Raw genomic sequence first — 24,122 nt, 5'->3', positions numbered from 1 at the left:
GAGGAATCATCGACCAAAAGGTCAGAGGGAGAGAAATACAAGATGGCGGCGGAGAAAGCGCAGGCGACATGGGGGCCTGAGCAGGATGAAATCGTGAGACGGCGCGTGGAGCTGCTGAAGAGGGAGGTGCTGACCCCGATGCTACAGGCAATTGAGGGGCTCAAGGAGACATTAAAGACCCAGGAGACTTAGCTCCGCGTGGTGGAGCTGAAGGTGACAGATATTGAGGACGAGATCCTGGGCCTGGCGGTTAAGACTCAGACGCACGAGGCACTTCATAAAAAGTGTACTGAAAGGATCGAGGCCCTAGAAAACGGAATGCGAAGGAAGAACCTTTGGATACTAGGTCTCCCTGAGGGTGTGGAAGGAGTGGACTGTGGAGAGTATGCAAGTAAGATGCTGAGCTCACTGATGGGTGCTGAGGCCCCTGCGGGCCCCATGGAGGTGGAGTGGGCAAATCGGATTCCGGCGAGAAGACCAAAAGCGGGAGAACCACCGAGGGCGCTAATCGTGCGATTTTACCGCCTTAAGGTCAGAGAAGATGTCCTGAGATGGGCTAAAAAGGTGAGGAGTAGCAGATGGGAGAATGCTGTGGTACGGATATACCAGGATTGGAGTGCGGAGGTGGCGAGAAGGAGGGCGAGCTTCAACCGAGCCAAAGAGGTGTTGCATAAAAGGAAGGTGAAGTTTGGGATGCTGCAGCCGGCAAGACTATGGGTCACGTATCAGGAGAGACACTATTATTTCGAGACGGCGGAGGAAGCATGGTCCTTCATCAAAGAAGAGAAATTGGACCGGAACTGAGGGACTGATGCTGCAGGAAATGTTATTGTTATTGTTTTTGTTAATGTTACGGTGGAAGTTAATTGAGAAGTAAACAGGGAAGGGGGGAGACATTGGGGAAATGTGGGCGCCGGTGAGGGGGGAAAGACGGGACATAGTCGGAGAATGGGGAAGGAGAGGGGGAGGGGAAAGGGAGCTGCGCCATAAGAGGCGGGTCAGGTAAAGGGATGTTCCCGCGCCAGAAAGAATAAGACGGGAAGACAGGCGCAAGGCGGATGGGAGTTCCCCCACACGGGGGGGGTCGAGGAGTGAGCAGGAGTAGCCGGGGTCAGTTGAAGTCAGCTGACTTACGGAAGTGATATGGGGGGAGCAATCATGCTAGATAGGGATCTAGCGGGGGGGGGGGGGGGGCGGGGGGGACAACTGGGTTGCTGCTGCGGAAATCCAAAAGGAAATGGCTAAAGAGTGGGTGGGCGGGGATGGTGTGCGACGCTGGGGGAGCGAGCGGGAGCGCGGAGGCGGGATATGGGACTGGCCTAGAGAAGGAAATGGCTAGTCGACACGGGAGGGGGGCAGGTAGCCCCCTAGTGAGGCTGATCACGTGGAACGTGAGAGGCCTGAATGGACCGATAAAAAGGGCCCGAGTGCTCGCGCATTTGAAAGGACTAAGGGCAGACGTGGCTATGCTCCAAGAGACGCACCTAAAGGTGGCGGACCAAGTTAGGCTAAGGAAAGAATGGGTGGGACAGGTGTTCCATTCAGGACTGGACGCAAAGAACAGAGGGGTGGCCATTTTGGTGGGGAAACGGGTAGCATTTGAAGCAAAGAACATCGTAGCAGATAGCGGAGGTAGATATGTAATGGTGAGTGGTAGGCTGGAGGGAATGGAGATCGTGTTGGTTAATGTGTATGCCCCAAATTGGGACGATGCGGGATTCATGAGACGGATGCTGGGGCGTATACCGGACCTGGAGGCAGGAAACTTGATTTTAGGAGGGGACTTTAATACGGTGCTGGACCCGGGGCTAGATAGATCCAGCTCAAGGACCGGAAGAAGGCCGGCAGTGGCCAAGGTACTTAAGGGGTTTATGGACCAAATGGGGAGAGTGGATCCATGGCGATTTTTTAGACCTAGGGCTAGGGAGTTTTCCTTCTTCTCCCATGTCCATAAAGTGTACTCCCGGATAGATTTTTTTGTTTTGGGAAGGTCGTTGATCTCTAGGGTGGAAGAAGCTGAGTACTCAGCCATAGCGGTTTCGGATCATGCCCCACATTGGGTGGACCTGGAAGTAGGAGAGGACAGGGAGCAGAGAACACTCTGGCGATTAGATGTGGGACTGATGGCGGATGAGGGAGTGTGTGCAAGAGTGTGGGGGTGTATTGAGAGATACCTGGAGGTCAATGACGACGGCGAGGTCCCTGTGGGAGTGGTCTGGGAAGCATTAAAAGCGGTGGTCAGAGGAGAGCTGATCTCAATTGGGGCCCACAAAAGGAAAACAGAGGCCAAGGAAAGGGAAAGATTACTGGGGGAGATTTTAAGGGTGGACAGGGAATTTGCAGAGACCCCGGAGGAGGAATTGTACAGGGAGAGGAGACGACTCCAGACGGAGTTTGACCTTCTGACCACCAGAAAGGCGGAGGCACTGTGGAGGAAGGCACAGGGGAGGAGGTATGAATATGGGGAAAAGGCTAGTCGCCTGTTGGCGCATCAATTGCGAAAGAGGGCAGCAGCGAGGGAGATAGGAGGAATTAGAGACGAAAGGGGAGACACGGTGCGAAGGGCAGGAAAGATAAATGATGTGTTCAAGACCTTCTATGAGGAACTGTATAGGTCCCAACCCCCAGAGGGAGAGGAGGGGATGCGGCAGTTCCTGGACCAATTGAGGCTCCCGAAAGTGGAGGAGCAGGAGGTGGCAGGCCTGGGGGCGCCGATTGAGGTGGACGAGGTTATTAAGGGACTGGGAAGCATGCAAGCAGGGAAGGCCCCGGGGCCAGACGGGTTCCCGGTGGAATATTACAGAAAGTATGTGGACTTGTTGGCCCCGTTGATGGCGAGGACGTTCAATGAGGCCAGGGAAGGGGGACTCTACCCCCGACGATGTCGGAGGCGACGATATCGCTAATTTTGAAGAGGGACAAAGATCCGTTGCAGTGCGGGTCCTATAGACCTATTTCACTATTGAACGTGGACGCCAAATTGCTGGCAAAGGTACTGGCATCGAGGATAGAGGACTGTGTCCCGGGGGTGGTGCACGAAGACCAGACAGGGTTCGTAAAAGGGAGACAACTGAATGTTAACGTGCAACGACTATTAGGGGTGATAATGATGCCCCCAGTGGAGGGGGAGGCAGAGATAGTGGCGGCAATGGACGCAGAGAAGGCATTTGATAGGGTGGAGTGGGAGTATTTATGGGAAGTGTTAAGGAGGTTTGGGTTTGGGAACGGGTTTATTAGCTGGGTTAGACTTCTTTATGGGGCTCCAACGGCAAGCGTAGTTACAGGTCGACATAGATCGGAGTATTTCCGATTATATAGGGGAACAAGACAGGGATGCCCGCTGTCTCCATTGTTGTTCGCGTTGGCAATTGAACCTCTGGCCATGGCGTTGAGAGACTCCAGGAAATGGAGAGGGGTGATTAGAGGGGGAGAAGAACACCGAGTCTCGTTATACGCAGATGACTTATTGTTATACGTGTCGGACCCAGCGAGGGGGATGATAGAGGTTATGCGAATTTTGAGGGGGTTCGGGGAATTCTCGGGGTATAGGCTAAACATGGGGAAGAGTGAATTATTTGTGATACATCCAGGGGACCAGAGTAGAGAGATAGAAGGCTTACCGCTAAGGAAAGTGGAAAGAAACTTCCGATACCTGGGGATTCAGATCGCTAGGAGCTGGGGAACCTTGCACAGACTTAATCTGACACGGCTGGTAGAACAAATGGAGGAGGACTTCAAGAGGTGGGACATGCAGCCTCTATCGCTGGCGGGCAGGGTGCAAGCAATTAAGATGATGATCCTCCCGAGGTTCTTATTTGTATTTCAATGTCTCCCTATACTAATCACCAAGACCTTTTTTAATAAAATAGATAGGAGCATCACGAGCTTCGTGTGGGCAGGGAAAGTTCCGAGAGTAAGGAGGGGGTTCCTTCGGTGTAGTAGGGACAGAGGAGGACTGGCACTACCGAACTTGGGTGATTACTATTGGGCCGCCAATGTGGCAATGATACGTAGATGGATGAGGGAGGGTGAGGGAGCGGCGTGGAAAAGACTGGAGAGAAAGTCCTGTAAAGGGACGAGTTTAGAGGCGCTGGTGACGGCGCCGCTACCGTTCTCACCTAAAAGGTTTACCACAAACCCGGTGGTGGCGGCAACACTGAATATCTGGGGACAGTGGAGGCGACAGAGAGGGGTGCGGGGAGCCCTAGTGGGGTCCCCTATCAGGAACAACCATAGGTTCGCCCCAGGAAGAATGGATGGAGGATTTCAGAGCTGGCACCAGTTGGGAATTAGGAAGGTGGGAGATTTATTTATAGATGGGACTTTTGCGAGCTTGGGAGCATTGGAGGAAAAGTATAAGTTGCCCCGGGGAAATTTCTTGTGATATATGCAGGTGAGGGCGTTTACTAGACAACAGGTGAGGGAATTTCCGTTGCTCCCGACACAGGGGATACAGGACAGGGTGCTTTCAGGGGTGTGGGTCGGAGAGGGCAAGGTGTCAGAGATTTATAGAGAGATGAGGGAAGAGGGGGAGGAGTCGGTGGGCGAACTAAAAGGAAAGTGGGAAGAAGAATTAGGGGAGGAGATAGAGGAGGGTATGTGGGCTGATGCCCTAAGCAGGGTAAATTCCTCTTCCTCATGCGCCAGGCTTAGCCTGATTCAATTTAAGGTGCTACATAGAGCACACATAACGGGGGCAAGATTGAGCAGGTTCTTTGGAGTGGAGGACAAATGTGGGAGGTGTGGCGGGAGCCCGGCAAACCACGCACATATAATTTGGGCATGCCCGGCACTGGAAGGGTATTGGAAGGGAGTGACGGGAGTGATTTCGCAGGTGGTGAAGGCCCGGGTCAAACCAGGCTGGGGGTTAGCTCTATTTGGAGTTGCGGAAGAGCCGGGAGTGTAGGAGGTGAAAGAGGCCGATATCGTGGCCTTTGCGTCCCTAGTAGCCCGGCGCAGGATCCTACTCATGTGGAAGGAGGCAAAACCCCCCGGACTGGAGGCCTGGGTAAATGATATGGCGGGGTTCATTAAACTGGAACAGATAAAGTTTGCCCTGAGAGGATCGGCTCAAGGGTTCACCAGGCGGTGGCAGCCATTTCTCGACTACCTAGGGGAACGTTAGAGGGAAGACAGATGACCAGCAGCAGCAACCTAGGGGGAGGGGGGGGGGGGGGTTTAGTTTAGTTTAGGTCAATAGATAATGGGGTTTTGTTACTTGAGTATTGTTAAAAATTTCTGTTTTGTTATCGTTTCGTTTGCTTTGTAAGAGGGAAAAATTGTTGTTTGGAAAAAATTTTCAATAAAATATATTTTAAAAAAAAAAAGAATATGTCTCAGTAATTCGAGGAAATCAAAAACTTTTTTATTTGATAGTTTGGAAGTACTTCTGAATTTCTTACCCAAATTTGAGTTGCTACTGCTTGGTAAATTCCAGCCTCAGAGTCTCAACACAATTAAAATGAACAAATAAGTCTTAACAAGTAAGTACCCGATGTCCTTGGTCTATGGCTGCCCAATAACTGTGACTGGGTTTGTAAATATAAACACAATTAATTTTTATTAATAACAATAATTATAATTAAATATGCAGCAAACACAACTGGTTAACTATTATGTAATTCCTAACCCCTTCTTGAATTCGCCCACATGTACACAAGACAGCCAAACACAGGGGAAAGAGGGGTATAAAATCAGGATGAAAGTAAAAGGAAAAGAGTCTTTGTTTCAGATGGACATCTTCGAGTACACCTTTCTTCAATGTCAGCCTTCAGTTGGAGATTTTTGATTTTAGTCTGCAATGGTTTTCACTGTGGAGTCATTCAGGTCTCAAAACACCTGGATCAGCAAAACAGCAGATATGCAGCATTTCTGGAGAAAAAGAAAGAGCGAGAGAGAGAGGCAGGATCTCACAGCTTCTCGTCTCTGTGTCCAGGATCGGACTGTCCCTTCCTTGTTTCTCTGAAAACCATCCCACTCGTATAGGACCCAATTACCGACTGTCGCTGGGCAGAATACGGTCTTTGGCCAATTCATTGGCCACCAGTCAGCCAATCGAACTGAATCCCTCTGATCTCTTGGGTGCCAAAAAGTCTTGAGTTTTTCTGGCCAGAAACTAATCCTCCATAGCACAGTTTACTATTTTGCAACTTTTGAGTTCTTTACTTCCTCTGCTCAATTTAAAGGTATATGCCCATTAAATATCCATGGATCAAACTGATAACCACAAGTAAAAGAAATGAGAAATAAGGGAATCTACTCTATGCGGATGACCTACTTCTTTATATTTCAGACCGAGCCTCCTCCATTGTCGGCATAATGAAGGTGCTGAACATCTTCTGCTCCTTCTCTGGTTATAAACTGAATTTAGGCACGAGTGAATATTCCCCAGTTATACCCCCTGGGTGGCTAGCCCAATTGGGAGCGTTACCTTTTCACTTTTCTGATAGAAACATTTGCTGTTTGGGGCTCTAGGTGGCGCACAATTGGACCTTACTTCATAAATTGGATTACACAAGTCTGATTAATGGTGTCAAAATAGAATTGCAGAGGTGGAACAACCTTCCTCTATCCTTGGCGAGTAGGGTCCAAACTATTAAAATGAACGTGCTCTCAGGGTTTTTCTTTTTCTTTCAATGTCTTCCCATTTTTCTCCCCAAAACCTTTTTTAAAATCAAGGTTAACAAATTAATATCCTCGTTTATATGGGTGGATAAAATTCCCAGAATCCGACATATTCTGCTCCAAAGGGATAGACTGTCCCCAATTTATTGTTTTATTCCTGGGCTGCTAACATCCAAAAAAATTTGTTGTGGATCATTGACCCCAATTCTGCTTGGGAACCTTCCTGCATTACTTCTTCTCTTCTTGCCATAGTCACTGCACCATTGCCCTTTTACCCTGCTAGATTTTCCTCAAACCCAGTGGTGGTCTCCTCTCTTTGAATTTGGACACAGTAAGAAGTCTCACAACAACAGGTTAAAGTCCAACAGGTCTGTTTCGAATCACTAGCTTTCGGAGCGCAGCTCCTTCCTTCGGTGAATTAAATCCTCAGATTCACCTGAGGAAGGAGCTGCGCTCCAAAAACTAGTGATGTGAAACAAACCTGTTGGACTTTAACCTGGTGTTGTAAGACTTTTAGTCCAACGCCGTCATCTCCACATCATGGCTTTGAATTTGGAACAGTTTAAATAGAATTTAAGCTCCTTTTCTTGTCTTCACTTGCCTGCACTTGCAACAATCTCCTTTTTTTTGCCTTCTGATTTGGACTCAACATTTAAATCTTGGGAAGTGAAGGGTCTGGAGCATTTTGGGGCCCTGTTCTTGGAGGGGAGGTGTGCTAGTTTTAAGGAGTTAGTAGATTTCAGTTGCCTAGTCCCAGTCTTTTCCGGTATTTTCAGTCTCAATTTTTTGCGCCCCCCCTCCTTTCCCTTGGCACCACTCTCTTACCTGTTGAAGAGGATTTTGTCTTTGGCAAGGTCTGTTGGGGGACTATTTTGGGCATATATGGCCATATCCTCTCAAAGGAGTCAACTCCGTTGAGTGAAGTGAGGAGGAAATGGGAAGGTGAGTTGGGTCCCATTCTGGATGATGAGGTATGGAGTGAGGCCCTTCACAGGGTCAATTACACGTCTTTGTGTGCACGGCTAAGTTTGATACAATTCAAGGCGGTGTACCTCTGACCAAAGCGAGAATGCCTGGATTCTTGTCTGGGATCGACGACAGATGTGCACGTTACTCTCGGGGGCCGCTAACCACACTCATATGTTCTGGTCTTGTCCCAAGTTGATCACCTTCTAGGCCTCTTTCGTTAACGCCATGTCATGGATACTCAATGTTGATTTGGATCCATGTCCGTTGGTGGCCATATTTGTGGTATCAGTGCTTTGTGGCAGTATTGTGGTATCAGTATTTGTGGCAGTGCTTCAGTCGGGGGTGAAGGTGGATGTCCTCGCCTTTGCCTTGTTGATAGCCCGAAGACGAATTCTGCTTGAGTGAAGGTCTCCTCCTCCGCCTAGTGCCCGGGTGTGCTTTGGTGACCTCATTTTTCTTCTACATTTGGAATTTGAACGTTCTCCCCGTGTCTGTGTAGGTTTCCTCCGGGTGCTCCAATTTCCTCTCACTGTCCAAACATGTGCAGGTTGGTAGCTTGGCCACGCTAAATTGCCCCTTGTGTTCAAAAGGTTAGGTGGGGTTATGAAGAAAGGGGGCAGATGGGTAGGGTGCTCTTTCAGAGGGTCCGTGCCGGCTCAGTGGGCCAAATGGCCTCCTTCTGCCCTGTAAGCATTCTATGATTCTGAAGTTAAGTACACCATTAGAGGATCGGTAGAAGGGTTCTACGACCTAAGATGGCAGCCATTCATTTCCATTTTTAAGGAGCTAGTCATCGTCAGCTGTTAGGGGGCTTTTGTTTAATTTTTTGGCGGTTAAAGTTGTTGCGACACCCTGGGCTAGTAGGCAGTCAATTCACACAAGTGATCCCTGACTGCTCCAATTACTTTCAGGCACCAGGGGCGGGATTCTCCTCTACCCGGCAGGGCGGGGGTCCCGGCAGGATGAAGTGGCGTGAACCACTCCGGCATCGGGCCGCCCTAAAGGTGCGGATTCTCCGCACCTTTAAGGTCCAAGCCCTCACCTTTAGGGGTTAGGCCCGTGCTGGAGTGGTTGCCGTCCCGCCGGCTGGCGCGGGAGCGTCAGCGACTGCTGACGTCATCCCCGCGCATGCGCGGGGGGGGGGGGGGTCACCTACGCGTCGGCCATCGCGGAGGCCTACATGGCCGACGCATAGTAAAGGAGTTCCCCCACGCGCAAGCCCGCCTGCGGATTGGTGGGCCCCGATCGTGGGGCACCCCCCGGGGCCAGATCGCCCTGCGCCCCCCCCAGGACCCCGGAGCCCGGTCGTGCCGCCTGGTCCTGCCGGTAAGGGAGGTGGTGTAATTCACGCCGGCGGGACCGGCATTACAGCAGCGGGACTTCGGCCCATCGCGGGCCGGAGAATCGCCGGGGTGGGCCCGCCGACCGGCGCGGCGCGATTCCCGCCCCCCCCCGAATCTCCGGTGCCGGAGAATTCGGTGGCCGGCGGGGGCCGGATTCACGCCGCCCCCCGGCGATTCTCCGACCAGACGGGGGGGCGGAGAATCCCGCCCCTGATCTGTAAGTAAAACTTAAGACAGGTTGAGTATCCCTTATTTAAAATACTTGGAGCAGAAAGTGTCTCGTTTCCAGAATTTTTCAAATTTTGGAATACCTGTAATATATAATGAGGTAGCCTAGCTAGCGTGGATGGGACCCAGGTCTTTGCACAAAATTGCTTTATATTTCATTTACACCTTATGGATACAGACAACCTATTTCACCATCAGTCATTGAATGAACAACTGGGACCTCATTTTCAATGTTAAGAACTTCTTCGATGTCCACTTCCTCCAGCTAGCACTTGTAACCGTCTGTGGCGCATTGGGATCTGCGCATCACCCGGGAAACTTCCCAGAGCCTTGTGGAATTTTTCACTCGTGGCGTCATGTCCGTACTTGGAAAGAAAGTGCGGATTTCACAGCTTTTCGAATTTCAGAATTTTGAATTGTTCAACCTGTAATTGTTTATTTACAACAGGAAAAGAGATAAACATGTAATGGTGATAATAAAACAATGGTCTGCTAATCTAATTATTCCCCTAACATCATCCCACCCTCCATCCACACACACGCACAAGACAGACACACAGTGGGGGTAGGTTTTGTAAGGGCCACGAAGAATCCAGCACGAGTTTTAAGGATACAAAATAATAACGTTTATTTACTATAACAATATATACATAACAGTAGCAGTAACTTCCCTTGCTACCTTCTCCTTCCTGCTGGTTCCTGAACTGGCCAGCTTATTTATACTAGGAGTTTCTCCGCCCCCTCATTGGGGAAGTTCATACTCCCATAGGATTGTGGGATAGTCATTAGTCCCCAGCCAATCGTAAGTAGGCAGGTTATAACATCCCTCCCCCCCAAAGTCCAAGGAATCCACCGAAGACCCTGGCGAAGGAAGGCGTCAAACTCGTTTGGCCGCAGGCCGGACACCATTTGCACGCGGCGCTGGATCAGGCGGCGTGTAACGAGACGGAGACCGGCGCTTCCGTGAGGAACGGCGCGGTTGTACATCCACGGCCTGTGGACCCGAGGATTCCCCCTCTGATTCATCCTGTGTCTCCATCTCGGAGTCAGAGTCTGCTGCCTCCGTCATGTCAGCGTCTCTATCTCCATTCGGTCCCGTAACGACCTGCGCAGGCTTCGAGTGAGGCACCAGTGGAAGATTTTGAGGACTACCTTCCCTTGTCTCTGGTCTTTGCGGCTGTTGAAATGAGCTCCGGGGGCGGGGAATCTTTTGAGGGGATGATCTTCTGGACCGGACGTGGTCTACATGTTTTCGCTGGAGACGACCCTGGGCTTGCACTTGGTAAGATATAGGGCCCGTTTGGCGAAAGATTACACCAGGAACCCATTGGGCACCACCAGCAAAATTCCGCACGAATACTGGGTCACCGGGCGCAAACTGCCGAATCAGACGATGCCGAGACAATCCCTGTCCCTGCCGTTCTTGTGTGCGGCGTACTTTTGCGCCAATGTCACCTTTTGAGCACCATACTAAGGCGGGTGCGAAGTCTTCGGCCCATTAGAAGTTCTGCGGGAGCTACCCCAGTCACTGCATGGGGGGTGGTCCTGTACGTAAACAAAAAGCGAGCCAGTCTCGCGTCCATTGATCCGGAAGACTGCTTCTTTAGGCCTCTTTTGAGTGTTTGCACTGCACGCTCTGCCAACCCATTTGAAGCCGGGTGGTAAGGGGCAGTACGGATATGGCGGATGCCGTTCATCTTTGTAAACCTAGCAAACTCCTCACTCGTGAATGGAGTGCCATTATCCGTGACCAGCACCTCGGGGAGGCCATGCGTACTAAATGATAAACGCATCTTTTCAATTGTTGCACAGGACGTTGCCCCCTGCATCTTATGCACCTCCAGCCATTTGGACTGGGCGTCAATTAGTAGAAGGAACATGGATCCCTGAAAAGGGCCTGCGAAATCTGCATGTAAGCGTGCCCAAGGCCGCCCTGGCCATTCCCAGTGATGTAGGGGCGCGGCCGGCGGAAGCTTCTGATGCTCCTGGCAAATGGAGCAGTTTTGGGCCACCTTCTCAATGTCGGTGTCGAGGCCTGGCCACCAGACATAACTCCGGGCCAACATTTTCATCTTGGCCACGCCCGGATGCCTATTGTGCAAGTCTGATAATATCAGCTCCTGGCCTTTTTCCGGGACAATCACACGCGTCCCCCACAAGAGGATGCCGTCTTCCACGCTGAACTCTGACAGCTTGGAGGAAAATGCCCGCAACTCGCCTGGGAGCTGTCTATGCTGCCCACCATACAGGACTATGTGCCGAACCTTTGACAAGACTGGCTCCGTCTGGGTCCACTCACGGATCTGTGATGCCATGACAGGCAAGGTGTCCATAAAATTTAGGGTTGCAACCACCTCACTGGTCGTGGGGGTCGACATGGGGCCGGTCGATAAAGGCAATCGGCTCAGTGCGTCTGCATTCGCTATCTGCGTACCTGGTTTGTGCTCCAGAGAATACTCATATGCAGCAAGCAACAAAGCCCAGCGCTGGATCCGTGCAGAAGCAATGGGCGGTATTGGCTTATCCTCTCTGAAGAGTCCCAGCAGGGGCTTATGATCAGTCACGATAGTGAAATGGCGGCCATACACGTACTGGTGGAAGCGTTTCACCGCGAAAACCACTGCCAGGCCCTCCTTCTCGATCTGCGCGTACTTTTTCTCCACTGCAGTCAATGTGCGGGAGGCGAAAGCTATCGGTCGCTCGGCCCCGTTCTCCATCTTGTGGGACAGGACAGCCCCAATACCACACGGGGATGCATCACATGTGCCGAGCAAAGGCTTTCCCGGATCATAGTTGGTTAGTAACCCAGACGACGACAATTGTTGCTTTACCCGCCAGAAAGCGGTTTCTTGCGGCTGACCCCAAACCCAGGTGTGATTTTTCTTTAGCAGCAAGTGCAAGGAGGCCAGCGTAGTTGCCAGATTGGGGAGGAACTTCCCGTAATAGTTTACGAGACCGAGAAAAGAACGAAGATGCGAAGTGTCAGTCGGGTGGGGGCATGTTGAATTGCACGCACCGTCTCTACGACGGGGTGCAGACCCTCGCGGTCCACCCGATAACCTAGGTAGACTACTTCTTTTGCCTGAAATACGCACTTTGTGTGACGTAAACGGACTCCAGCCTCCGAAAGGCGTCTAAGGACAGCCTCCAGATTTTCCAAATGCTCTTGCTCCGACGTCCCTGTAATCAACACGTCATCTAGGTAGACAGCCACACGTGGTAAACCTCTCAAAATGCCCTCCATAACACGTTGAAAAATTGCGCAGGCAGAGGATACTCCAAAGGGCAACCGTGTATATTAATACAGGCCCCGGTGTGTGTTAATTGTTACATATGGTCGGGAGGCAGGGTCCAGCTCCAACTGCAGGTAGGCGTGACTCATATCTAATTTTGTGAATGAGTCCACCTGCAAGTTTCGCGTAGAGATCCTCTATGCGAGGCATTGGGTATCGGTCGAGTCGGGAAACTGTATTCACTGTAAGTTTATAGTCGCCACACAAGCGAACTGTGGCATCTGGCTTCATTACTGGTACAATTGGTGCTGCCCAGTCAGCAAAACGGACGGGCCTGATAATACCCAAACTCTCCAAACGAGTGAGCTCCCCTTCTACCTTCTCGAGCAAAGCGAAAGGCACTGGGCGCGCCCGGAATAGCGCGGCGTGGCTCCTGGTTCAACTTGGATACGGGCTACGGCCCCTTTTATTTTCCCCAAACCAGGCTGGAATACCTCTGGGTATCGTCCTAGCACCTCAGTCAACCCTCCAGAAACTGTTTGGAGGATGTGCTGCCATTGCAACCGCAAATGGCGCAACCAGTCCCGACCCAACAGGCTGGGCCCATGGCCACGCACTACGATAAGTGGGAAACGCCCCTCCTGGCGTGCATAGACAACAGGGGTCATTGTAGTTCCTGCAATGTCCAGTGGTTCCCCTGTGTAGGTGGCCAACCTGGCCTGTGAGTCAGTTAATGTAAGGGTCTGTATACCCTGCTTGATGCGGTCGAATGTCCTCTGGGCGATCACGGAGACCGCTGCGCCAGTATCCAACTCCATCTCCAGCGGGTGGCCATTGACCCGTACTGTCACCTTAATGGGGGCCACACGGGGAGCTGCCACACAATGCAGCTGCAGGCAGTCGTCCTCCGTCTCCACGTCCTCAGGAATGGTCGCCGCAGGTTCATCCACATGGAAGGTACGGCCTCTGGGCTGGTCCCAGTTACGGCCCCTGGGCTGGTCCCAGTTTCGGTCGGAACGACGGCGCCTCTGGCGTCCCCAGGACCGCCGTCCGCGACGGGGTCGGCGCCTACAAGTCTGACACGGACATGGCTCCTCATCCATTGGCTCTGGAGAAGGCTCCCTTCGGGGAGGAATGTCCGATGGCCACTGGCGTCGGTCCAGTCGTTGCCTCGCCCAAGGTACCGCAGGAGTGCGGGGGGACGTTTTTGGGCGGAAAGGGTTGCGCCCCAAGGCATGCATTTCCATTCCCTGTAGCTCCTGTACTCCTCGCTCTGCACTCTCTCGGGACAAGACTATTTGTATTGCCTGTTGAAAAGTCAATGTTGGCTCCGCTAACAACTTTCTCTGGGTTGCTGCATTGTTAATACCGCAAACCAAACGGTCGCGTAACATTTCTGACAAGGTCTCACCATAGTCACAGTATTCTGCAATCCCGCGTAGCCTGGATAAAAAAAATCGGCAAGGGATTCTCCAGGGGTCCTCTCAGCGGTATTAAACCAGTAACGCTGGACTATCGTGGAAGGGGTTGGGTTAAAGTGTTGCCCCACTTTATTCACAAGTTCGTCAAACGTTTTGGTGTCCGGCGCAGCTGGGTACATAAGGCTCCTAATCACCCCAAATGTATGCGGCCCGCAGGCGGTGAGCAATATGACCACCTGGCGCTCGTTTCAGTGATATGGTTTGCCCGGAAATAGTAACGCATCCGTTGTGTGTACTGGTTCCAGCTTTCCAGCGCAGCATCAAAAACATCCGAACGTCCGTACAGAGGCATGGTATAATAGAAAACAACTTCCAACCTGTATCCAACAAAAATCCAGGGAGGTGGCTTCAGCAGTGTAGACAGCTATTCACTTTTACCTTCGTCGCCAGTTTTGTAAGGGCCATGAAGAATCCAGCACGAGTTTTAAGGATACAAAATAATAACGTTTATTTACTATAACAATATATACATAACAGTAGCAGTAACTTCCCTTGCTACCTTCTCCTTCCTGCTGGTTCCTGAACTGGCCAGCTTATTTATACTAGGAGTTTCTCCGCCCCCTCATTGGGGAAGTTCATACTCCCATAGGATTGTGGGATAGTCATTAGTCCCCAGCCAATCGTAAGTAGGCAGGTTATAACAGTAGGGAAGGATCAAAATAACGTGGATTAAACTGGGAATTAGATGACTATATTTGCTGTTGAGTTTATGGTCTTTATAGTTGCCGATCTTCTCAGGCCGTGAAGTGTTGAAATCAACTGGTTGAATCAGAACTTCCGTCTGGAATCTTTAATTAGAGCCCTCAGGCTGTAAAACCTCCTCTTGGATGTCACCTTCACCTCTACCGACCTGGGCTTTCACACAGAAGATCCCCCTCAGGGCTGTTCAATTCTAACTGGCATCCACCCGATAGCCTATCAGCCTCACTGATTTAAATCTAGGGCTCTCAACATGACAATTTTAAATGGGTTTTCAGACAGCCCCCTTTGCCTGCAGCAGCCCTGGACTGGATCCACCTGCAGGTTAAACTGACTGCAGCGAGAAAGTAAGAAGTCTTACAACACCAGGTTAAAGTCCAACAGGTTTGTTTCAAATCACTAGCTTTCGGGGCACTGCTCCTTCCTCAGGTGAATGAAGAGGTATGTTCCAGAAACATATATATAGACAAAGTCAAAGATGCAAGACAATGCTTTAAATGCGAGCATTTGCAGGTAATTAAGTCTTTACAGATCCAGAGATTTAGGGACACGGGTTTGAGGGCACTGTTTTTTTTTTACCTCGTTTTAAAAAAATTGTATGGTACATTTTTTTGTTCCCCCCCCCCCTAAACAAATCAAACCCGGTTTCTGTCCAGTGATAAAGTCTGCGGTTTCAGTAACACATTCTTAAAAAAAATCAGGTCAGTGTAACCCGGGGGCTGAACCAGTGAATCACACCGGGTTACACCAGATTGGAAAAGCTGGGTGCAGATAGAGAAATCGTGTTAATATTAAAGTGTGTTTGGGGGGGGGGTTTGTGTGTCAATGATAAATCAGAGATTTCATTTTCCGCCTACTTTTGCAGAACTGCATTTAATAAAAGTAACGGGCACACATCTGGATCGTTTTGGGGCACTGTTAACAGCACCTCTGCTGTTCTCGCCGGCCAGGTACTCAACACGCCCGGTAGTGGTGGAGGCCCTTGGGGGGTGGAAACAATGGCGGCGGCACTGGGACTGGAGGGGGCCTTGGTTTGGACACCAATATGTGACAATCACCGGTTTGTTCCAAGGGGGCTGGATGTGGAGTTTCGGGGGTGGCAGCGGACGGGGATCTAACGGTTTGGGGATTTGTTCATTGGTGGTGGCTTTCCGTGCTTGGAAGAGTTGAAGGAGGAATTTGAGCTGACTGGTGGGAATGGGTTCCGGTATTTGCAAGTGAGGGACTTTGTGCGGAGGCAAGTATCGACCTTTCTACACCTGCCGCCCCAGGGGCTACAAGACAAGGCGGCGTCAAAACGCGGGTAGGGAAGGGAAGGTGCCGGAAATTTATAAGGAGCTGATGGACTGGGAGGGAGCCCGATACGGGAGGTGAAGTGTAAATGCGAGGAAGAGTTGGGTAGGGAGTTGGAGGCTGGGCAGTGGGAGGATGCCCTGAGGAGGGTTAATGCATCCTTGTCGTGCTCTAGGCTTACCCTATTTCAGTTTAAGGTGGTCCACAGGGCACATATTACTGTGTCCGGATGAGCAGATTTTTTGAGGGGGTGGAGGATAGATGTGGGCAATGCGCGGGGTGGGCCCGCAAACCATGTCCACATGTTCTGGGCATCCCCACAGTTTGGTGGATTTTGGCAAGGGTTTGCCGATGTTATGTCGGAGGTTCTGAAAGTGAGAGTGGTCCCGAGCCCAGAGGTGGCGATTTTTGGTGTGTCAAAAGACCTGGGAGTCCAGGGGGCGAGAGAGGCCGATATCTTGGGCTTTGCCTCCCTGGTAGCCCGGGGACAGATCTTGTTCGAGTGGAGGGACTTGGCAGGTTTCTCAGGCTAGAGAAAATAAAGTTCGCCTTGAGGGGCTCAGTGGAACTGTTTGCCCGCAGGTAGCAGCCGTTTATCGACTTTTGGGGGGAAAAATTAAGCTGGGGGAGGCAGGGGAAGTTGGTAAGATGGGGGCAGGTTGGTGGGGAATTGTTTTTTGTTGTGCTGGTAATGTATAGCCATGTTGGCTGGTTTGGGGTTGTGTTGCTGTTCATTGTGTTAAAATTTAAAATTCAAATGACTCAGTAAAATATTTTTCCAAACAAAAAAGCATCCATGGATCAAAAATTATAACGTCAAAAATAAAGAAAGGGGAAATGAGGGATCAACTGGAAGGAGCCTTACACCTAATAACTTATTGAAATGAGCTCAAGTTCCTTGGGCATACCTCTACCAACACCCTGTAAAGCATCCGTTTACCCTCTCTGTCTTTCCTCTCTGCCTAACATGGCAACTTATCAAAAGAATCTTAAAATCCATATAAATCACATCCATTGCATTCTCCTCATACATTGCAGTTCTTAAAAAAATGAATTAATCAAGCTCAAACTTTCCTTTCCAAATCCATGGCGATTGTATCTGATTAGTCCAAGGCTTTCCAAATGTTCATTACATTTGTCTTTTTATATGGATTCTACAGAGATAATTTTCCAAATACATGATAGTCAGAGGGATCCACAGCTGACATCATTGCATGTGAGAAAATCTTGAGTAGTTGCCCACAATTTTCCATCCACTGATTTTGGTAAGTGAGAGCAAATAGAACCATAACTGGAGGACTTGAAGTGAACCTTGAAGGAGGAGAATGGAGCAATGTATTACAGCTGGGTAATGCCCTGGAGGATGACAGAGGCCGGTGGAATGGGTCAAATGCACAGAGCGCTGATTTTTTGAATAAGGGGGAAGAATCCTATTGGCTAAAAATGATTTTTTGTTCTGGACCCGATTGGTGTCAAATGTTATCAGTCAGACTAAGATTGGGATTTGATTGATCCCTTATGCCATGTGGCTCGTCAGGTCAGACCGGTCAGACAGCAACATTAAGTACTCATGGTAATTTTCAACCTCTCTGCATGGGTGGTAATATAGTGGAGCAGATTGCTCACCTAATTTTTATCTCACCGTAATCAGTTGTATAATGAGTGGGAAATCCAGTCTGCCACATTGCCACACAGATTGAAATGATCTCTTCAAAATCAAAAATCAAAATCAGAGAATGTAAAGATATAAGAATCAGAAACTGGAGCCCAAGACTAATTTAATCTCTGTACATTGCACCCTGTATAGTGTAATCTTCATTGTCTTCAATTAAGAATTAATTTTGAATTGAAATGGCAGAGCTTAGTGGTTGAGAAAAATTATAAAGGCATTATTTGATTTTTGTTTGCAGGTTCCACTCTTATTGGAGGTCTTTGCTCTTGAAGATCATTTGATCAGGATAAAAGTGAATGAATTGAAGCCAATGAAGCCAAGATATGAAGTGCCTGATGTTATCCTTAATGAGCCTGTCACACAAAGGTGAGACATCTGGTGCAACAAGCAAAGCTCAGTGGGAAGGATTACATTTGTCAAAGTTGCATTTACAATGTACTTGTGTACAGGCTAAACTGGACGTGCTAGTGGGTAGCTGTTACCAATCTAATACTTCTGTGACACTGTTCTCTAGTGTCATGTCAACCATGCTCTGTATAGGGCCATTCCCTAATATCAGTCCCCTGTTGTAGTTTCTATTTAATGCAGCTAATATGATGTACTCACTAGCTCTTGACCTTTATTGTTGTGAGTGGGTTTGCACTCAATTTCCCCATATGGACTTCCGGGTGTGGTTATGCAGAGCTAGGTCGCATATTCGGTAGCTCCCGCTTGGAACGGACTTTTGGGCTCTTTTACAGGGCCCCCACGGCATTTGTTTGACATTTCCCGGTGTGGGAAGAAGACTGCAACATTCCCCTGACAGTGTCCCCCAGGAATGTCTTTTGGTTACCAGACCCGGCAGAAACAGTAAAAGATTTGGCTGTAACTGCAGGGGAGAGAGGGGCCTCTTCCAGCATGCAGGCGGGGGAAGGGCAAGCTTAAAGCTGCAAGCTGACTTGAGGGCCTCTATTAAAGGTGAATTCTAGCAGCAGAGAGAACAACTGTGAAAAGATCTACCAAGGCCATTGAAGAAGCGGGGACGAGGCTTCCGGTGGCGGCCATGGAGTAGTAGGTCGCGCATTCGGCAGCTCCAGTCTGGAACGGACTCTCAGACCTTTTTCAGCAGTTTCCAGAGACTTTTTAGGGCAGATTGGTGAAGCGAACACTGCCAAAAGGATTCCCTCTCGAGACTTCCGGTTGCGACTATGCGGAGCTAAGTCGCACATTCGGCAGCTCCCGCAAAAACGGACTTTTGGGCTCTTTTCAGGGCCCCCAAGGGCACTTTTTCGACGTTTCCCGGTGTGGGAAGGAGTTAATAATTGCTCCCCGTCAGTATATGGCTTTAACTAGGAGCGGGGCGACAAAAAAGGTGGTGGTGGACCAGAAGAAGGGAGGGAAGAAGGACAAAATGGCGGCGGGCGGAGACCAGGCAGCGTGGAGGCAGTGGGCGGAGGAGCAACAGGAGGGTATCCAGCGCTGCCTCAGAGAGATTAAAACGGACCTGCTAGAGCCGATGAAGGCTTCTATTGATCAGCTGCTGGAGACACAGACGGCCCAGGGGGTGGCGATCCGAGAGGCTCGACAAAAGATCTCTCACAATGAGGACGAGATCTTAGGCCTGGCGGTAAAGGTGGAGGCGCACGAGGCGCTCCACAAGAAATGGCAGGAGCGGTTCGAGGAGATGGAGAATCGGTCGAGGCGGAAGAATTTGCGGATTCTGGGCCTCCCGGAGGGGCTGGAGGGGCCGGACATGGGGGCCTATGTGGTCACTATGTTGAACTCGCTGATGGGAGCGGGGTCCTTTCAGGGGCCCCTGGAGCTGGAAGGGGCCCATAGAGTGTTGGCGAGGAGGCCCAAGGCTACCGAGCCTCCGCGGGCGATGCTGGTGCGGTTCCATCGGTTCGTCGATCGGGAGTGTGTGCTCAGGTGGGCCAAGAAGGAGAGGAGCAGCAGGTGGGAGAATGCGGAGGTTCGGATGTATCAGGACTGGATTGCGGAGGTGGCGAAGAGGAGGGCCGGGTACAATCGAGCGAAGGCTGTGCTGCACAGGAAGGGGGTGAAGTTTGGCATGTTGCAGCCGGCGCAACTGTGGGTTACCTACAAGGACTGGCACCATTATTTTTAGTCTCTGGAGGAGGCATGGGCCTTTGTTCAGGCCGATAAGCTGGACACAGACTGAGGGTCGGGTGGGCGATTGGGACTGATGTGGATATATTATGCCTATTTTTGGTTCGGGGGGGGAGGCCTTTGCACCTTTGCATTGTTTTGGATTTATTTTTCTCTGTGTTTTTCTCTTTCGGGTTGGGGAGGATGGATGGGGCGGGCTGGGCACTGTTTTGGTTGGTGGCGGGGCCTGGTAGGTGGAGAGCGCGGGCTTTTTTCCCGCGCCGAAGACTGGGGGGGGGGGATGGGCAGGGCGGTGAAGCAAGGATTGTTTCCTGCGCTTAGAACGGAGGGGGGAGGGGGAGAGCCTGTGGATGGGGAGCGGGAGAGGAGTGCCACACAATGGGAGGAGTCGAAGGAGAGGCGGGAGTGGCCGGGGTCAGCAGGAGTCAGCTGACTTGTGGAAGTGCAATGGGGGGAGTAAACCAGCTAGGATGGGTCCTAGCCGGTGGGGGGGGGGGGGGGGGGGGGGAGTTGCTGCTGCTAAGGTCAAGGAGGAGCTGGAGCGAGTGGGGGGGGGGTCGAGACGGGGGTATGCCGCTGTGGGGAATGGGCCGGGTGTGGGGTGCGGGCGCGTGGCTGGCCGAGGAGGGGTCATGGTTAGTCGGCAGGGGAGGGGGGTGGGTAGCCCCCTGATCCGGCTGATAACCTTGAATATAAGGGGACTGAATGGGCCGGTTAAGCGGGCCTGCGTGTTCGCACACCTGAAGGGGCTCAAGGCGGATGTGGTTATGCTCCAGGAGACACACCTGAAGGTGGCAGACCAGGTAAGACTGAGGAAATGGTGAGTAGGTCAGGTGTTTCACTCGGGGCTAGATGCCAAAAATCGAGGGGTGGCGATCTTGGTGGGAAAGAAGGTGTCATTCGAGGCGTCGAGCATTGTGGCAGATAATGGCGGTAGGTACATAATGGTAAGTGATAAGTCGCAGGGAGAGAGTGTGCTACTGGTCAATGTGTATGCTCCGAACTGGGACGATGCGGGTTTTATGCGGCGTATGTTGGGTCGGATCCCAGGCTTGGAAGTCGGGGGCCTGATAATGGGGGGAGACTTTAACACGGTGTTGGATCCAGCACTGGATCGCCCCAGGTCTAGGACGGGTAGGAAGCTGGCGGCGGCTAGAGTGTTGAGGGGATTTATGTACCAAATGGGAGGGGTGGACCCTTGGAGATTTGCAAGGCCGGGGGCTAGGGAATTTTCATTCTTCTCACATGTCCATAAGGCTTATTCTCGAATCGACTTTTTCATTTTGAGTAGGGCGCTGATAGCGAGAGTAGAGGATACCGAGTATTCGGCAATAGCCATTTCGGACCACGCCCCCGCATTGGGTGGACTTGGAGATGGGGGAGGAGAGGGGCCAGCGCCTGCTGTGGCGCTTGGAGGTGGGGCTGTTGGCGGACGAGGAGGTGAGCGAGCGGGTCCGAGGAAGTATAGAGAGGGACTTGGAGACCAACGACAACGGGGAGATCCGACTGGGGATGGTATGGGAGGCACTGAAGGCGGTGGTGAGGGGAGAGCTGATCTTGTAGGGCCTACAAGGAACGGAGGGAGCGGGGGGAGAGGGAGAGGCTGGTGGGGGAGATGGTGAGGGTAGACAGGAGCTTTGCGGAAGAGCCTGAGGAAGGATTGTTGAGGAAGAGGCGCAGCCTCCAGGCCAAACTCAACCTGGTGACCACCAGGAAGGCGGAGGTGCAGTGGGGGAAGGCCCAGAGGGCGGTCTACGAGTATGGGGAAAAGGCAAGCCGGATGCTGGCGCATCTGCTTCGGAAACGGGACGCAGCTAGGGAGATCGGGGGAGTTAAGGACAGGGGAGGGAGCATGGTGCGGAGTGGGGTTAGCATCAATGGGGTCGTCAGGGACTTCTACGAGGAATTGTACCGATACGAGCCCCCACGGGAGGAGGGAGGGATGGGCCGTTTCCTTGACTAAATGAGGTTTCCAAAGGTGGAAGAGGGACTGGTGGCGGGACTGGGGGCCCCGATTGGGCTGGAGGAGCTGATCAAAGGGATAGGAAGCATGCAGGCGGGGAAGGCACCGGGGCCGGACGGTTTCCCGGTCGAGTTCTATAAAAAATATATGGACCTGTTGGACCCGCTGTTAGTTAGAACCTTTAATGGGGCAAGGGAGGGGGGGGGCTTTACCCCCGATGATGTCCCGGGCACTGATCTCTTTGATTCTGAAGCGGGACAAGGATCCCCTGCAATGTGGGTCTTACAGACTGATTTCCTTGCTAAATGTAGATGCCAAGGTGCTGGCGAAGGTCTTAGCCACGAGGATTGAGTGCAGCAGGGTTTGTGAAGGGGAAACAGTTGAACGCGAATGTGTGGAGGCTTTTGAACGTTATCATGATGCCGGCGAGGTGGGGGGGGGCGGAGATCGTGGTGGCGATGGACGCTGAGAAAGCCTTCGATAGGGTAGAGTGGGGGTACCTGTGGGAGGTGCTGAAGAGGTTCGGGTTTGGAGAGGGGTTTGTCAGGTGGGTTAGGCTGTTGTATGAGGTCCCGATAGCGAGTGTGGCCACAAATAGGAGGAGGTCCGAGTCCTTTCGGTTGCACCGAGGGACGAGACGTGTGTCCCCTGTCCCCCCTGCTCTTCGCACTGGCGATTGAACCTCTGGCTATGGCACTGAGTGAGTCGAGGAACTAGAGGGGGTTGGTGCGGGGTGGGGAGGAGCATAGGGCGTCGCTTTATGCGGATGACCTGCTGCTGTATGTGGCGGACCCGGTGGGCGGAATGCCAGAGGTAGTGAGGATCCTGAGGGAATTTGGGGACTTTTCGGGGTACAAGCTGAATATGGGGAAGAGTGAGCTGTTCGTAGTTCAGCTAGGGGGCCAGGAGAGGGGGATTGGCGAGCTGTCACTAAAAAGGGCGGAGAGGAGCTCAGATATTTGGGGGTCCAGGTGGCCAGGAGCTGGGGGGCCCTGCATAGGCTTAACTTTACAAGGCTGGTGGAGCAAATGGAGGAGTTCAAGAGGTGGGACGCGTTGCCGCTGTCCTTGGCGGGTAGGGTGCAGTCAGTCAAAATGACGGTGCTCCCAAGGTTTTTGTTCCTGTTACAGTGCCTCCCCGTGTTTATCCCGAAGGCTTTGTTCAAGCGGGTTAACAGGAATATAATGGGGTTTGTGTGGGTGCGAGGGACTCCGAGGGTGAGAAGGGTGTTTCTGGAGCGGAGTAGAGATGGGGGGTGCTGGCGCTGCCCAACCTCTGTGTGTGCTACTGGGTCGCCAATGCGATGATGGTGCGCAAGTGGGTGATGGAGGGGGAGGGGGCTGCATGGAAGAGGCTGGAGACGGCGTCCTGTGTGGGTACGAATCTGGGGGCGCTGGCAACGGCGGCGCTGCCGCACCCTCCAAGGAGGAGGTATACCACGAGCCCGGTGGTGGTGGCAGCCCTCAGAATTTGGGGGCAGTGGAGGCGGCATAGGGGGGATGTTGGGGCCTCGGCGTGGACCCCATTACGGGGGAACCACCGGTTCGCCCCAGGAAGCACAGGTGGAGGGTTTTTGGGGTGGCACAGGACAGGGATACGAAAGTTGGGGGACCTGTTTGTGGAACGGAAGTTCGCGAGCTTGGGTGAGCTAGAGGAGAAGTACGGGCTCCCCCCGGCGAACACCTTCAGGTACTTACAGGTAAGGGCGTTTGCCAGACGGCAGGTGATGGAATTCCCACGGCTACTGCCACACACAGTACAGGACAGGGTGCTCTCGGGGGGGTGGGTGGGAGTGGGGAAGATCTCGGAAACTTACCAGGTGATGCAGGAGGAGGAGGAGGCCTCGGTGGTGGAGTTGAAAGGTAAGTGGGAGGAGGAGTTGGGAGAGGAGATCGAAGAGGGGACATGGGCAGATGCCCTAGGGAGGGTGAATTCTTCCTCTTCGTGCATGAGGCTCAGCCTCATACAGTTTAAGGTGCTGCACAGGGCACACATGACCGGGACAAGGATGAGCCGGTTCTTTGGGGGTGAGGACAGGTGTGTTAGGTGCTCAGGGAGCCCAGCAAATCACACCCATATGTTCTGGGCGTGCCCAGCGCTGGAGGAATTTTGGAAGGGCGTAGCGAGGACGGTGTCGAGGGTGGTAGGATCCAGGGTCAGACCCGGCTGGGGGCTCGCAATATTTGGGGTGGCAGAGGAGCCGGGAGTGCAGGAGGCGAAAGAGGTCGGAATTCTGGCCTTTGCGTCCCTTGTAGCCCGGCGAAGGATTCTCCTTCAGTGGAAAGATGCGAGGCCCCCAAGTGTGGAATCCTGGATCAGCGATATGGCAGGGTTCATTAAATTGGAGAGGGTGAAATTCGCCTTGAGAGGGTCGGTACAAGGGTTCTTTAGGCGGTGGCAACCGTTCTTAGACTTTCTGGCAGAACGATAGACATTGGTCAATGGCAGCAGCAGCTCGGGGGTGGGGGGGGTTTACTTTATTTTTGTTTATGTTATTTACACTGGAGG

The 24,122-nt window shown here is 52.0% G+C and overlaps 1 protein-coding gene across 3 annotated transcripts in view; it reads left to right on the top strand.

Moving 5' to 3' along the window:
* Positions 1-24,122, top strand: part of LOC140398239 (neutral alpha-glucosidase C-like) — a 352,477-nt gene that overhangs the window by 91,945 nt on the left and 236,410 nt on the right. For all 3 annotated transcript variants that reach the window (XM_072486683.1, XM_072486676.1, XM_072486666.1), the window contains exon 5: positions 17,781-17,908. In XM_072486683.1, coding sequence (XP_072342784.1) covers positions 17,781-17,908 — 128 coding nt within the window. The remainder of the gene's footprint in view (positions 1-17,780; positions 17,909-24,122) is intronic.

The sequence above is a fragment of the Scyliorhinus torazame genome, chromosome 2 (genome assembly GCF_047496885.1).
Source record: "Scyliorhinus torazame isolate Kashiwa2021f chromosome 2, sScyTor2.1, whole genome shotgun sequence".
Classification (NCBI taxonomy): domain Eukaryota; kingdom Metazoa; phylum Chordata; class Chondrichthyes; order Carcharhiniformes; family Scyliorhinidae; genus Scyliorhinus; species Scyliorhinus torazame.
The sequence above is the reverse complement of the archived record's forward strand: the minus strand, read 5'-3'. Positions and strand labels throughout refer to the sequence as shown.